At 41.0% G+C, this 15981-nt stretch overlaps 1 protein-coding gene across 3 annotated transcripts in view; it reads left to right on the top strand.

The window, feature by feature from the left end:
• The window catches only part of vegfa.S (vascular endothelial growth factor A S homeolog), a 39049-nt gene that overhangs the window by 15073 nt on the left and 7995 nt on the right, over positions 1–15981 (top strand). For all 3 annotated transcript variants that reach the window (XM_018264180.2, XM_018264179.2, NM_001097785.1), the window contains 4 exon segments: positions 1043–1094; positions 9652–9848; positions 11741–11817; positions 11999–12031. In XM_018264180.2, coding sequence (XP_018119669.1) covers positions 1043–1094; positions 9652–9848; positions 11741–11817; positions 11999–12031 — 359 coding nt within the window.

Here is a 15981-nt window from a genome sequence, read left to right as displayed (position 1 = left end):
TTTATTCGCCCATCACTATTCTCCTTAACTTAATGTATCAGATGGTATTCTGTTTGCTTGTTCGGGAACTAGTAGAGCAGCACTTTCTCTGCCATTGCCTGTCTGTACCATAGATACTGAACCGTTGCATTTAACCTGCACATATACACTATAGCCTTGCTCTTATAATGAGTGCAAGGAAATGCTATATATTACCGTATATACTTGAGTATAAGCCGAGTTTTTCAGCCCACAAAATATGCTGAAAAACGCTACCTCGGCTTATACTTGGGTCAAGCGCAAAAACAGTCGGCGGCGTCCAAGAATAGTCTCCAAGAATGGTCGCCGGCATCCAAAAACGAGACACCGGCACCTCCAATGGGAGCAGAAACCCTCAATTTTTTGATTGAAACTTACCAGAAGCTGCTGCATTTCTCACCCTCGGATTATACTCGAAAGCTCAATAAGCTTTCCCAGTTTTTGGAGGTAAAATTAGGTACCTCGGCTTATACTCGGGACAGCTTATACTCGAGTATATACGGTATGTATCTATGTATGCACTGTGTGTCTGTATAGAACGGGGGATTGTTGTGCATTCGCCTTACTAACATGGGAGTGATGTTCTTGGAGATAATGTATTCACCAGTTAAAGGATTTTCCTTGTACATATTCAGGATGACTTCTTGTAAGAGTGATAGTGTGATTGTGCAAATGGCAATACATTGGCGTGCCCCAAACAATTTTCAACAGACTTTTGGAAGAGGGCAGGTAGAAAAAAAGACCAATGGGATGGTTTTGCCACCAGCATGCTGGTGTAGTTATCATCAAGTCGCACAATGCCTATCATGAAGGGAAATGTCCATATACTGTAAATAAAAATAATGCATGCACATCAGTTTAGCTCAGTGTACCCCAAGGTATTGCTCTTGCCATCTGAATGTGAGAGAGACCTAATAACTTGTATTTCTTATGTGAGTCTCTAATGTGTTTGGCATGCTTGTTTGGTGCAAGAAGCTTTTACTTGTTTTGTTCACTCTTCTTTTTCTTCCTGTGTCTTTCTCAGTTGTCTGGGGCAGCCCCTATGCCTGGAGAGGGAGACCATAAGCCAACAGAAGGTAAGGACCTATGGATTTGTAATTATTTTATTTAATTGCATACATTGGAGTAAAGCTTCAGGCTTGGATTATAATGCTTTCTTCCACCTTTCCCATCTAAGCATAATATTTCTATCAAACCAAATCTGAGGAAAGCTCCAGCTAGAAATATAAATTTCTGTCCCACTGCCACCAGCACCATAAGTCTGTCATGTCTTTTTCAGCCATCTGCTGTACAGTGCGTACATACAACCAGTGGAGCCTTCAATAGTTTTCTTACAGTGATAGGGTTAGCAGTCTATTTAATAACCTCCATTTATATGCTGCCCTCTTCTGGATGATCTGTATAATGGAATTGGTGGGCTTTGGGACCAACCAAAAACATTCAGGCTCATGTACTTCCGTAAGTGCAGTTGTGGCTTCTGCGGTCACCTCTTTCTGCACTCAAAATTGCATTTTTCTCACTACTCTTGATGTGCCTTCTTGTACTCACAGCATTTGCAGTATATTCCGATTCTGCCTTTAGCCCCAATTTAGTTAGATGCAGTGGAATAGCTGATTGGGAATAGGATTAAGTGCCAAACTGAAGTCACTATTGCAGGCTGCTCAGACCATATATCTACATTTGGCTATGGGACATGGACTGAGAAAGAATTCAAAGAGTATCTTGGCACATAAGGGTGGCTGGCCTGCATTTTGTTTTCCTTCCAAGGCTGTTTGCCCTTATCATGGGCAAATGCCACTCAGACGTGACAGTTAATGAAGCCAAATGCCACTAAGACCTGCACACTGACAGTGAGGCTACAGAAACATGTTTGATGATAGGCACAGAGGCTTACTTGCTGATAGAGACAAATGCCACCAGGCTTCCCAATTGCAGGTGAAGGTCATCCAGACCAGCACAATGATCAGAAAACTGTGTCCCAATCTGTGATTGGAAACAAACCCTTTCTCAGCTTGTCTAGTGATTGGAGGAGAATGCCGTTAAGGCTTGTAAATGATATGGTTGGTTTTGAGTTTCAGTAGTATGGTATATTTTAAGGGGTTTTCTAGAAAACTGCCAGGCAGTGTAGGCAATTTCCAGCTTTCACCTTTTGGGCAATAGGCAAATAGCATGGTTGACATGGTTTGCACGGTCTCCTGGTTAAAGCAGATGTTGTAAAAGTGTTTGTATTTATTGTATTTGTTTTTCACTAGTGCGGTGTAACTCTTAGGGGCAGATTTAGTAAGTGAAAATTTTAATTTTTCGAAATTTCTTTTGGTCAAAACTCTCAAAATTCGAATTGTGAATTATCCAAACTCAATTTGGTTTCAATTCGAATTTCGAGATGTATTATACTCTGACCCTTTTAAGAACTCGACTTAGACTATTGGCCACCTAAAACCTGCCGAATTACTGTATAAGTCAATGGTAGAGGTCCAGGGATCAATTTGGTGAGGTTTGCAGCCTTCCTGACATTTCGAGTTTTTCTAAATTCGAATTGAGATTTTCTAATTCGAATTGAATTCGATTCAAGTTTTCGGGTCGATTCAATTCGTCCGTGCTGAGAAAATTTAGATTTTATTAATTGATTTTGATGGTCGAATTTCGAGTTTATGGGAGTTTAAAAAAAAAAAAAAAAACGCACATGTATTTAAAATTGAACCCCTGATAAATGTGCCTCCAAATGTCTGCTTCATTCCCCACCATTACCTGCTGTATAGCCTCATGTTGGTGCACATGTGTGTGCCCGGTCTGCTTTTTCTAGGATATGGGAGACAGAAATGGATGTTGATATTCAGCACTTTTCACCAACTTGGGAACTTGTCCACATCAGCAGATCACGTCTCACATTGTACAGACCTTATCTCTAAGTGCTTTTCTGACTTTGAGACGCACAATTGACCTGTAAATGAGCAGCTTCCAAACATTAGAAATACAGACGTGAGAGCAGAGCCAGATCGGCCTGCATCAAATTACCCCCCACACCTTTCACCATATTTCTCTTCAAGTGTGCACTCTGAGCCCTTAGATTAAATGAACAGTAACACCAAAAAATTAAAGTGTTTTAAGAGAATGACAATATAATGTACTGTTGCCCTGCACTGGTACAACTGGCTGTGTAGCCATGAGGGCAGCCATTCAAGCACAGGATACACAGTAAATAACAGATAAGTACTACTATAGTTTATATAAACAAGCTGCTGTGTAGCCATGGGGGCAGCCATTCAAGCACAGGATACACAGTAAATAACAGATAAGTACTACTATAGTTTATATAAACAAGCTGCTGTGTAGCCATGGGGGCAGCCATTCAAGCACAGGATACACAGTAAATAACAGATAAGTACTACTATAGTTTATTTAAACAAGCTGCTGTGTAGCCATAGGGGCAGCCATTCAAAGATGAAAAGGAGAAAAGGTACAGGATACACAGCTGATAACAGATAAGCTCGGTAGTACACAATGGGATTCTTCAGAACTTATCTATTATCTACTGTGTATCCTGTGCTTGAATGGCTGCCCCCATGGCTACACAGCAGCTTGTTTATATAAACTATAGTAGTACTTATCTGTTATCTACTGTGTATCCTGTGCTTGAATGGCTGCCCCCATGGCTACACAACAGCTTGTTTATATAAACTATAGTAGTACTTATCTATTATCTACTGTGTATCCTGTGCTTGAATGGCTGCCCCCATGGCTACACAGCAGCTTGTTTATATAAACTATAGTAGTACTTATCTGTTATCTACTGTGTATCCTGTGCTTGAATGGCTGCCCCCATGGCTACACAGCAGCTTGTTTATATAAACTATAGTTGTACTTATCTGTTATCTCCTGTGTATCCTGTTCTTTAATGGCTGCCCCCATGGCTACACAACAGCTTGTTTATATAAACTATAGTAGTACTTATCTGTTATCTACTGTGTATCCTGTGCTTGAATGGCTGCCCCCATGGCTACACAGCAGCTTGTTTATATAAACTATAGTAGTACTTATCTGTTATCTACTGTGTATCCTGTACTTGAATGGCTGCCCCCATGGCTACACAGCAGCTTGTTTATATAAACTATAGTAGTACTTATCTGTTATCTCCTGTGTATCCTGTGCTTTAATGGCTGCCCCCATGGCTACACAGCAGCTTGTTTATATAAACTATAGTAGTACTTATCTGTTATCTACTGTGTATCCTGTGCTTGAATGGCTGCCCCCATGGCTACACAGCAGCTTGTTTATATAAACTATAGTAGTACTTATCTGTTATCTACTGTGTATCCTGTGCTTGAATGGCTGCCCCCATGGCTACACAGCAGCTTGTTTATATAAACTATAGTAGTACTTATCTGTTATCTCCTGTGTATCCTGTGCTTTAATGGCTGCCCCCATGGCTACACAACAGCTTCTTTATATAAACTATAGTAGTACTTATCTGTTATCTACTGTGTATCCTGTGCTTGAATGGCTGCCCCCATGGCTACACAGCAGCTTGTTTATATAAACTATAGTAGTACTTATCTGTTATCTACTGTGTATCCTGTACTTGAATGGCTGCCCCCATGGCTACACAGCAGCTTGTTTATATAAACTATAGTAGTACTTATCTGTTATCTCCTGTGTATCCTGTGCTTTAATGGCTGCCCCCATGGCTACACAGCAGCTTGTTTATATAAACTATAGTAGTACTTATCTGTTATCTACTGTGTATCCTGTGCTTGAATGGCTGCCCCCATGGCTACACAGCAGCTTGTTTATATAAACTATAGTAGTACTTATCTGTTATCTACTGTGTATCCTGTGCTTGAATGGCTGCCCCCATGGCTACACAGCAGCTTGTTTATATAAACTATAGTAGTACTTATCTGTTATCTACTGTGTATCCTGTACTTGAATGGCTGCCCCCATGGCTACACAGCAGCTTGTTTATATAAACTATAGTAGTACTTATCTGTTATCTACTGTGTATCCTGTGCTTGAATGGCTGCCCCCATGGCTACACAGCAGCTTGTTTATATAAACTATAGTAGTACTTATCTGTTATCTACTGTGTATCCTGTACTTGAATGGCTGCCCCCATGGCTACACAGCAGCTTGTTTATATAAACTATAGTAGTACTTATCTGTTATCTCCTGTGTATCCTGTGCTTTAATGGCTGCCCCATGGCTACACAGCAGCTTGTTTATATAAACTATAGTAGTACTTATCTGTTATCTACTGTGTATCCTGTGCTTGAATGGCTGCCCCCATGGCTACACAGCAGCTTGTTTATATAAACTATAGTAGTACTTATCTGTTATCTACTGTGTATCCTGTGCATGAATGGCTGCCCCCATGGCTACACAGCAGCTTGTTTATATAAACTATAGTAGTGTTTCTTAAGCAAACACACCATTTGTACCAGTGCAGGGCAACAGTACGTTATATTGTCATTCCTTTAAAACCCTTTCATATTTTGGTATTACTGTTCCTTTAAGGCAGTATTAGAGGGCAAAATATTTTTTCATAAAAGTCATTCTGTGTCAGAACTTGATTTTGTTTCCACTTGTCTGTCCTGGTGCTGGAGAAGCAGTTTTGCTCAGGGGGCAAATGTATGGCCTGTGACCTTGCCCAGTACCACACAGGAGATTTATATGTGCTGGTGCCACTCACAGTGGCTAGTGGTCTGGCTAATGTGGGCTCCTGTTTTACTTACAAAGTCCATGCGCCTTTTATTCTGCACTGAGGATGGAGGAAATGTAATGAAATCTGGTGTCAGGGAAATTTAAATAGTGATTTTTTGCTTGTGGGTACATGATAATATTCCTCCTTGTTACTTTTTTCCTATTCTATTATTATCCCGCTTGCCACCAGCTCAACATTACTCAGCCCTTTTATTTTAGGCGGCTGAAACGTGGGGAGCGCTCAGTGCAAGGAAGCGGGAATGGAGCTCCCCCCAAGCAGATTGTAACAGTCACTATGTGATCCGTGCCTCCCTGGGAAAAGCTTGGGGTGCTAAGAAGGGCTCCTGCATTAGGGGTAGTAGTGAGGCTTGTATAATAGTCTATATGTTTGTGCATAATCTGCAGCTTCTAAAAGACAGAAGCAAATATGTGTTGTAATTAAACACCACTATTGGGAACATTTGCCTATAAAAGTCTGGTTATGTGAAACCCCATGGCTTTGCCTCTGTCTAAAGTCCGCAGCGACTCTCATTTAGTGGAGGCAGATTTTTCCATGATGCAACAGGTTTCCTTATCAGGCTGTTATTAACAAGCACTACAGGTCTCCTCGCTGTACCTTGAAACAGCAGGTAGATTCAGCCGGCACGGCCTACAAGTCGCCCAAGCTCCGCTCAGGGATTACAGATCTTTACTTTTCACAGCTTTAAGGTTTACTGGATTCCTGGGGGATTAATCCAATATTGTGTGGTACGTGTCTGTTGGTTTTTTTTCAATTGGCTCTTTAACAGGCAAAGCCCTTTGCCCAAATGTCACACTGCTGTCTGAAAGCTCCTCAACCCAAGGATCATAATATTTGTTTTTAGATTAAATGTTGCCACGCTGCTTTTGTGTGTTTTATTATTCTTTTGTTTGGGATCTTGAGACGATAAGACTAATATGAAATACAAGGCAAAATATACATATGCTGAAAGACACAAAGGGGGGAATTCACAAAAGTGCTCATATTGAGACAAAACAAAAGTGGAGATAAAAGTGTCACCAAATTCACAAACCTCTATTTCCACTTTTGTGAATTTGTCTTTTAAAAAACTATATTTGTTTTTAGATTAAATGTCTATAGTTTTCAGATTTTGTTTTTTGCACGACATTTTATAGACATTTTTTTCTGAATTTGTCTTAAGCTCTTACTACAACCTGTAAGTCAGACATCAAATTATACATAATTGTTTTCAGGATAACCTGTCCTTTCTAAATCTGCCTACATGTTTGTGTAATTCCAATTCTCTATCCAGATATAAGGGTTTAAATACAATAAATGCTATTTTGCAAAATATATGGATTTGTATTAGAAAATATGTTTTATTATCTTAAGTCAAGTGTCTCAGTGCTGCTAAAACTAAAAAAAAAAATGGCTGGGAGGCTTTACTTTGCCTTTAGATAATATATTCACTCAAATTGCTAATATTGCCTCATTCATTAATCTAAAACTAGTAAAATAACGCAAGTGTGAGTTACAAACTTTTTACTTTATACATATCAAATTGCATAAAATTCACTTTTTTTGATTAATCCGTGTTTTACTTGTTTAGTTAATTAGGCTTTTACACCTATAGGGTTAGACACAAAATTGTGCCCTGACTATAAAATGCTAATCCTTATTAATATGATAATAATTCCCCAATGGGGCACCTACAAGAGGTGTGAAATGAAGATTATCTGAACTAAAGCAGAGCAAATTATTTTAGAATTGATCTGACACATGGGGAAGAGTTAAGGTGGCCATACACTGAGAGATCCGCTCGTTTGGCGATGTCGACAAATGAGCGGTTCTCTCCCCAATATTGAGTTGGTCAATATCGGGCTAATCCGATCGTGGGCCCAACGATCGGATCCTAACGATGGGTAACGGACGGGATTTTTAGTCCCGTCCCATCGTCATCTGCCAGAATTTCGGCCAGATATCGATCAGGGAAGCCCGTCGGGGTGGGGGCCCCATACACGGGCCAATAAACTGCCGACTCGGTCTGTCGGCAGCTTTTATCAGCCCGTGTATGGCCACCTTTACTCTGAGCTTTACTCCGTTGTTAAAATTTTGGGAGAATATGTCATTTAAAATGTCGTTTTTGCACCATTTTTATGTTGGTTGAAAGACAAATTCTGCCTGTAAACTGTCTTTCTTTCACTGAAAAATGAAAAGTGGCAGTTGATTTGGAATTTAGGCAGATTTCTGTTTGTGAATATGGAGAAAGTATTTTATACCAGTTTACCACCCCTTTCACTCCAAAAATGGACTATCTCCACTTTTTGTGAATTCCCCCCCAAAAGTTTATAACAGAAATAACTTTGCAGATTTTGCTATACCAATATAGCTATTAATTGCCATTTGTCAGTACCAGTTGATGTTTGGCAGGACAGAAAGGACAGAGAAGTCTGCTTGGAGGGCATGTAGGCTGGGTGCAAACAAAGTGGAAGGTAACAAATAGAAAGAGAGGCAGTAATAAAGTGTAGTTCTGCAGGAGCTTCTCTGGTGGTCTTTAGTGTAGGGTCATTTTGGCACAGGCTGTGGTGCTTGCATTTCTTTAGAAGTGAGAGAGGAGCGTTTAGGGGGAGTTTGATGCACACTCTGGGAGTTAAGTGAGGACTTGTTATAAACAGCTTGATTTTATTTTTCCTTCCCTTTTCCAGGGGGATTTCTTCTGTAAATGATTTGACACGGATATATAGCCCCTTAGAGTGCCTCCTTTAAATAAAATTGGGGCACTGGGGCAAACCAATTGGTTTCACAAGTATAAAGTGATGCTTCTCTGGTTTCTGCAAAGGAAACCTTTCTAGGGTTATGCATCTCATAAGTAAAGCACTTTGAGAAATGCCACTGAGCTTTATATGCTAATCCTTGTGGCCGGTAGAACAATCACACTGGGATGCGGTGACTAAGATTGGATTTTTTCTGCTAATCCAGACGCCATGTGGCTAAAAAGATCTTGACTAGCGGCCTTTGTCCTAAGAAATGCTGATCTAATCAGCTCCCATGCATAGAGAAGGGAATCCCACTTTATTTGCCCCAAAGATCATGTTATTTTACAAATGTTTGTTTCATAAATATATATTTTTATATATACAACTGGGTGTAACTAAGTGTAAAAGCAAGGTGAATCCTCCTATTCCCTTCTTTTGTTAATTATATTTGGCAGTTTGTTTGTAGGAAAATGGTTCCACATAGCTACAATTTCTCAAGCTTGTCTATGAAATGACAGAGTAGGGCATAAGAAAGTATTTATGGTTGTATATATAATACAGCACTTGTGATTAACCACAACCCAACATATTTCCCAAGCTCCGTCCCTAAGTTAGAGTTGTTAAGGAGTCTTGAAAGGATTGTACACAGACTCTCACCCTGTAACCAATCAACGGTCAACAAATGACTTTCGTTGTAAGTGTTGTTAGAATAATGATATGCCATCATCTGATTGGTTCAATTAGAGAAAGCAAACGAAGAGGCAGAACTTGGTGCTCTTTATTGCACACAACATGTTTCGGGCCAAGAGCCCATTATCAAGTGGCCCGAAACATTTTGTGTGCAATAAAGAGCACCTAGTAGCAAGTTCTGCCTCTTCGTTTGCTTTCTCTCAGTTCCCTAACTAATTGGTTCATTTCCTACACCTGGAGCGGGGGTGCCTTACTGAGATCGAGAGCACAGCTGCCAAATCCCCAGTCATCCCAATATATTGTCCATCATCTGATTGGTTGCTGTGGTGTCCAAGTTCAGAAGAGGAGATAGGAGAAATATCTTGGTTGTCTCTGGTTACTGATGCACCCTTCTCCAATGAACATAGCACCTCCCTTATCTTGCAGTCATTTAAATTATTTTGGAATTAAAGTACAGTAGTACCAGGAAATTCATTAAACTTTTCCTCTCTTTTTCTCTCCCGAGTGCAGTGGTGAAGTTCTTAAAAGTGTACGAGCGCAGCATGTGCCAGGTGCGGGAGATTCTGGTGGATATATTCCAGGAATACCCAGAAGAGGTGGAGTATATCTTCAAACCATCCTGCGTGCCCCTAATGAGATGTGCGGGTTGCTGCAATGATGAGAGTTTAGAATGTGTTTCCACAGAAAGTTACAACATCACCATGCAGGTAAGGACCATCAAATGGACCTATTCATTGTTACCCCTATCAATAACTTCTGCCTTTATGTATTCTGATAGGAGTGTACAATTCAATTAGATTTAATACAGGTCTGGGGTCCGTTATCTTAAAAACCCATTATCCCGAAAGTTAAGAATTACGGCAAGGTCATATCCCATAGACTCCATTATGATAAATTAATCCGAATTTTTTAAAATGATTTCCTTTTCCCCTGTAGAAATAAAACAGTAGCTTGTACTTGATCCCAACTAAGATATAATTAATCCTTATTGGAAGCAAAACCAGCCTATTGACTGTATTTAATGTTTACATGATCTTCTAGTAGAATTAGGATATGAAGATCCAAATTACAGAAAGATCTGTTGTCCGGAAAACTCCAGGTCCCGAGCATTCTGGACAACAGGTCCCATACCTGTAACCCAGTGATTAATTTTGATAGAAGCCTAGGACCTAGTTCACATAGTGAAATCAGTAGCTGCTACTTGGACATAGTAGACTGCTTGGGCTACAGAAAATAATTAAGGCCCCCATACTGGGGCCGATAAAAGCTGCCGACCAAGTAGCCAGCTTATTGCCCGTGTGTGGGCCGATCCGACGGGCGTCCCCAATTGATATCTGGCCGAGAGTCGGCCGGATGCCGATCGTGCAGGGTAGAAAAATTTGTTCGTTGATGGGGTTCTGCGATCCGACCGCCTGGGTAGCCTCCAATCTGATCCGATCATTGGGCCCTAGGGCTGATATCGCCCACCTCAATGTGGGCATATCGGGGAGAGAACCGCTCGTTTGGCAGATCAGATCTCCCTGTGTTTGGCCACCTTAAGCCTTTTTATTGTCAGTGCCCGATCCCAGTGGCTAATGTATAACATGGGCTACTTTTGTGCTAGAATAGCTTATTTCACTTTCTGGGTAGTTATTAGTAAAGATAGACATGAATAATATGTTCAACGCAGAATATCACCCCAAGCAATTGTGAGGTTTATCCAGCAGGTCAAGTTCCGCTTGTTCCTCTAACATGGAATCTGCTTGCCACTTCCAACACATATTTCTAAATGAATATGTTAATGCTTCTGTTTTTTTTATTAAATATTTACTAGTCTTTTCCTTTCCAAACTGACTTTCCCATTTCTCGTGTTCTCTCCGAAAATCCTACCCCCCCCCAAGAAGTTGTGTGCCACAAGCTCATTTTTGCCAAGTGTGAAAACAGAAATGAAGTTGAGTGTGAGAACGCTGTGTGTCAAACCTGTTGTCATCTTTCCCTACACTTCAGTAACCTTTAGTTTTGTTTTTTTTATCTGTGTGTTGGCGGCATCTCAGAGCATATCATTCTAGTCTGTCTGCTTTTTCTCAAATCCACTCCCAGTGTCGGCCTATTCCGCCAATTCCAACTGCCACCGTTTCTATAAAGTGTTACAAAATATGGCATTAAAGGGATTTAGCCCCTCTGCACCCAGATTGGTAGAAGTAGACATGATAGGTTGCACAAGTGAATCATTCTGTGAAACTGAGAGAATTAACATTCCTCATTAAGTACGGATGTGGCAAAACTTCAGCTTGGAGTTTGCACAGGATCCTTTATTAACACCTTGAGTCCAAAATTGCTTCAGGGATACAGGCTTTGGAATTAATTATGGGTGAAAGGATTTGTGCTCATATCCACCAGGCCCCTCAATTCCAAGTAAAATAAAATCCTAATAAATTAGGTGTAATGTTTCTTATAAACAAGTAATCATGGCCGTTCTTTCAATAGCCAGACCGTGGATGCATGCCACTTTATTTAAACCTTGTTCAGCAAAACCAAATGTTTTGTGGAAAACACCTGCCCCATGAACACCTCCATGAACACAAAGCCAACACTAACATTGTTTTTGTCTGCCCTACAGATAATGAAAATCAAGCCTCATATAAGCCAACATATAATGGATATGAGCTTTCAGCAGCACAGTCACTGTGAATGCAGGTGAGATTTGATATCTATACAGCTAGATCCAATAAAATGTACCCCCTGTCTCATGTGTTTCCATCTACCTGTGCTTTCTATGCCTACTGAAAGCCTTGGAAAAGTGACCCAGCGGTACCAAGATAATTGTACCCTTTTTTACTGTTTTTTTTCCGACTAAATCATTTTATTTCACTTTCAGACCAAAGAAAGAAGTAAAGATCAAGCAGGAAAAGTAAGTGTGCCCTTTACATTATCATTTAACTCCATACAGTCTGTTTGTGTTACACTGAGAGGCATGTTACAGGCTGCGGGACCTCTATCATTGTGTCAATCCCATAGTGTCTACGAGATCTACAGCAAAGCTTGGGGTTAACCGAGATGTAACCGTTCCTGATCTTTCTCCTTGAGTTTGTGTTGGGCCAGTCCATGGTAACATCAGACCATAAATGGAAACAAAAATGCCTTTATTCTTTGCTAAAAACAAATTCATGAAACAGCCTGGAAACCTTGAGAGGCAGAGAATGCTGGGAATCACTGCTGACCTACATATGTGGCCAGCAGCTGTAATAAGGCTGCATATTCCCAGTCTCTTGTGCCCAGAGCTTACTCTTTTCATGCCACAAAGTGAAACTCTGTGACATGGGGCCAACAATCTGTATTGTACATGGAGCGGTATGAATGTCAATGCTTGCTTTTGGCTTCTACTCTTACTTTGGCCAAACAGGCATTTTTTATTTCCCTGTGTTCTGATGTCCTTGGTTTAATTTTTGTGCGAGGTTTTAATACTCTGCTAGGCAATATACCTGCATCACCCCCACTCCCCTAGGTGCTTGATTGGTTATATGTCTGGGCAATAACTTGGTGGTGGTGACGGCTTTGTGTTCAATCCTGTGTGAGCCCTCGGCTCTGGTGTGGGGGAGTATGAAATATGTGCTGCTTGATGTGTGATGTGAAGCAATACATTTGGAAATGCATAATGTTTTCTCTGAAGAAGGGGCACATTCAGGCTCTAGTGGAATTGCTTGTGCCAGTGACTTCTGTATCTCTAAAATGAACTATAGCACTCGCTTGGCTCTAATTGTATTGATCTGCAATGGCTGCAATCAGCAGGTTCAGTTAGGTCAGTACTAACCGTGATTGCTTTTCCCCCTCTCTCGCAGCACTCACTGTCAGGGCAAAACTACTGAATTGGGGGAGAGATTATCTTATAGATGTGTGCTTTAATAGGAGTTCAAAGCCATTTTCTGTAACTCTTGCGAAGCAAAATCAAAGGCTAGCCTAGAATCCCATCATCGTTTGTTCTATAGCACCAGTAAGTTACACAGCCATTTACATTCATTTGTAACAGACAGAAATCTAAGAGTTACAGAAAACAGCAAAGCATGCACAACTCTCCTATTCGTTATACCAGGCCTCCAATGTAACTAAATGTAACTGGGCCCCCAGCAAATTCAATTGAGAGCTAAGTTGACTAATTCTGCCAAGGTCTATTGAAGTTGCTTACTGGGCCATCTATACTCTGGGTCAGCTTCATCTGTATTTACATCCCCACAGCCTGCTCATTCTAACTGTACAAAGGTTCCATGTTTGTATCCCTTGCCTGTTCTACCTCTTCCTTATTAACCCCTTATTACTGGACTTTTTCCAAATATATACTGGTCTTGGAAATGTTCCTTTCTACATTTAAGGCATTTTCTTTCCTTGTTCCAACATTGACTTCCATTGGATCATATGTACCTAGTGGACTATGTAAGCCTTTGCTTTCACTCCCTTGCTTGTCATGCTTGCAAGAGGGTGAAATTAAAGGATAAATACTTTTAACTACGGTAGTGGTTGGTGGATAGGGCGAGGGGTGGAGACTATAGGTGAGGGGGGTGAGGTTCTGATGTATTTACAGACCCTGCTCAGACCTGTCAGTTTGCACTGGAGCAGTAAATGCTTTTGCCCAAAACCTCAGCATGTATTCTGATGCAGGCAACAAAGAGGAGCTGCAGTGGCACCCAGAACAAAGCTACGTGTTGCAGATTTGTGTAATTGTCAGGCCTCTTTGTTTTAGAAAGGGAAAGCGAATCCTTCTCAGAACTAGGGGCCAGGCTTGGGTTTCATAACAACGTTGGCTTGTGCAGCCCAGCGGTCAGCTGAAAGTCAGAACTCCCTGGAGTAAGTAGAGTCCTAGACAGGCTGGAGTCTCTCTCCTTCTGGAACCCTAGTAATAACAAATATCAGAGCATTTTTATTATGGTTGTAGCAACTACTTTTGCCCTGAAAAAGCAGCAGCTTTAAAGGGGTGGCCCTCGGATGCCTATATGGTTAAAACAGACTACAGGGTAGCTCAGACCTGTGACTGTCATGTGCCAAGATCAGGGACAGTACTAAGAATATTGCCTGAAAGCAATGGTATGCCAAGGTTACTGGGGAGGAGCAGCCCACACTTGGGTTATTGCCTGCTGCATTTAGCCTGCCCTGTAGTAACGGCCATGGAGCCACTGGGGAATGTGTGCACACTTTATTTGTAATCTATTAATATACAGGCTGTACAGCTGTAGGCAAGCTTTTTTTAGGAGTATACCCCCATCCATTTATTATCCAGTTCCCTAGTTTGTATAGGGCCAGCCTGTGACCTGGGGCAAGGAATTTGCAGAGCCTGGACAGTCCCACACGGAGCAGGTGTCGGCCTTTTGTACAGAATTGGTGACTTGGGATACAGAATTGGTGATTTGGGATACAGAATTGGTGACTTGCGATACAGAATTGGTGACTTGGGATACAGAATTGGTGACTTGGGATAAAGAATTGGTGACTTGGGATAAAGATTTGGTGACTTGGGATAAAGAATTGGTGACTTGGGATAAAGAATTGGTGACTTGGGATAAAGAATTGGTGACTTGGGATAAAGATTTGGTGACTTGGGATAAAGAATTGGTGACTTGGGATAAAGAATTGGTGACTTGGGATAAAGAATTGGTGACTTGGGATAAAGAATTGGTGACTTGGGATAAAGAATTGGTGACTTGGGATAAAGATTTGGTGACTTGGGATAAAGAATTGGTGACTTGCGATAAAGAATTGGTGACTTGGGATAAAGAATTGGTGACTTGGGATAAAGAATTGGTGACTTGGGATAAAGAATTGGTGACTTGGGATACAGAATTGGTGACTTGCGATAAAGAATTGGTGACTTGCGATAAAGATTTGGTGACTTGGGATACAGAATTGGTGACTTGCGATAAAGAATTGGTGACTTGGGATACAGAATTGGTGACTTGCGATAAAGAATTGGTGACTTGGGATACAGAAATGGTGATTTGGGATACAGAAATGGTGATTTGGGATAAAGAATTGATGACTTGGGATAAAGAATTGGTGACTTGGGATACAGAATTGGTGACTTGCGATAAAGAAATGGTGACTTGGGATAAAGAAATGGTGACTTGGGATACAGAATTGGTGACTTGGGATAAAGAATTGGTGACTTGGGATACAGAATTGGTGACTTGGGATACAGAATTGGTGACTTGGGATACAGAATTGGTGACTTGGGATACAGAATTGGTGACTTGGGATACAGAAATGTTGACTTGGGATGCAGAATTGGTCACTTGGGAAACAGAAATGGTCACTTGGAATACAGAATTATGTTTTCATATTAAAAACTTTAGAAGAGAATATTAACATAATTTAGATTAATGTTGGCAATTTAGGAGACAGATTTTGTTTTTGGATTCCCTATTGACAAGGTGTATGGCTCCAGCAGCAAAGGGCCCGTATGAAAACAGTACAGTAGCTTCCCGATATAGTGTCATTATTCTGCTCCCACAATCCAGTTGCTCCTCAGTGAGTGCAGCAGGAAGGGCAAATGAGCAATGTTATTGCTGTTAGATTTCTATTTATACCAAACCACGTGTGAGAAAGGTCACCTCTGCTGTCCAGAGGCTTCATAATGAGACCGTCCCTTTCAGAGAGGTGCACTCTGCCTTCTTGCTGCTACCAGCTAGTGTTCCCTTTATGTTGCCTACAGGTTTGCTGCAGATCTGAGCCCCAATTTTATCTCCTTGTGCCCTCCTGCTTTCTCCCTGCATTCTCAGTCGTATTGTCTCTTGCACCAAATGCCTTGTCAGTAGGAGCAGAATGCAACTGTCATGACATCTTTATGAAGAAGATGATTTAGGAGATCCCCATTCT

Source organism: Xenopus laevis, chromosome 5S (assembly GCF_017654675.1).
Source record: "Xenopus laevis strain J_2021 chromosome 5S, Xenopus_laevis_v10.1, whole genome shotgun sequence".
Lineage (NCBI taxonomy): Eukaryota > Metazoa > Chordata > Amphibia > Anura > Pipidae > Xenopus > Xenopus laevis.
Note: the sequence above shows the minus strand (reverse complement) of the source record. Positions and strands in the feature narration are given on the sequence as shown.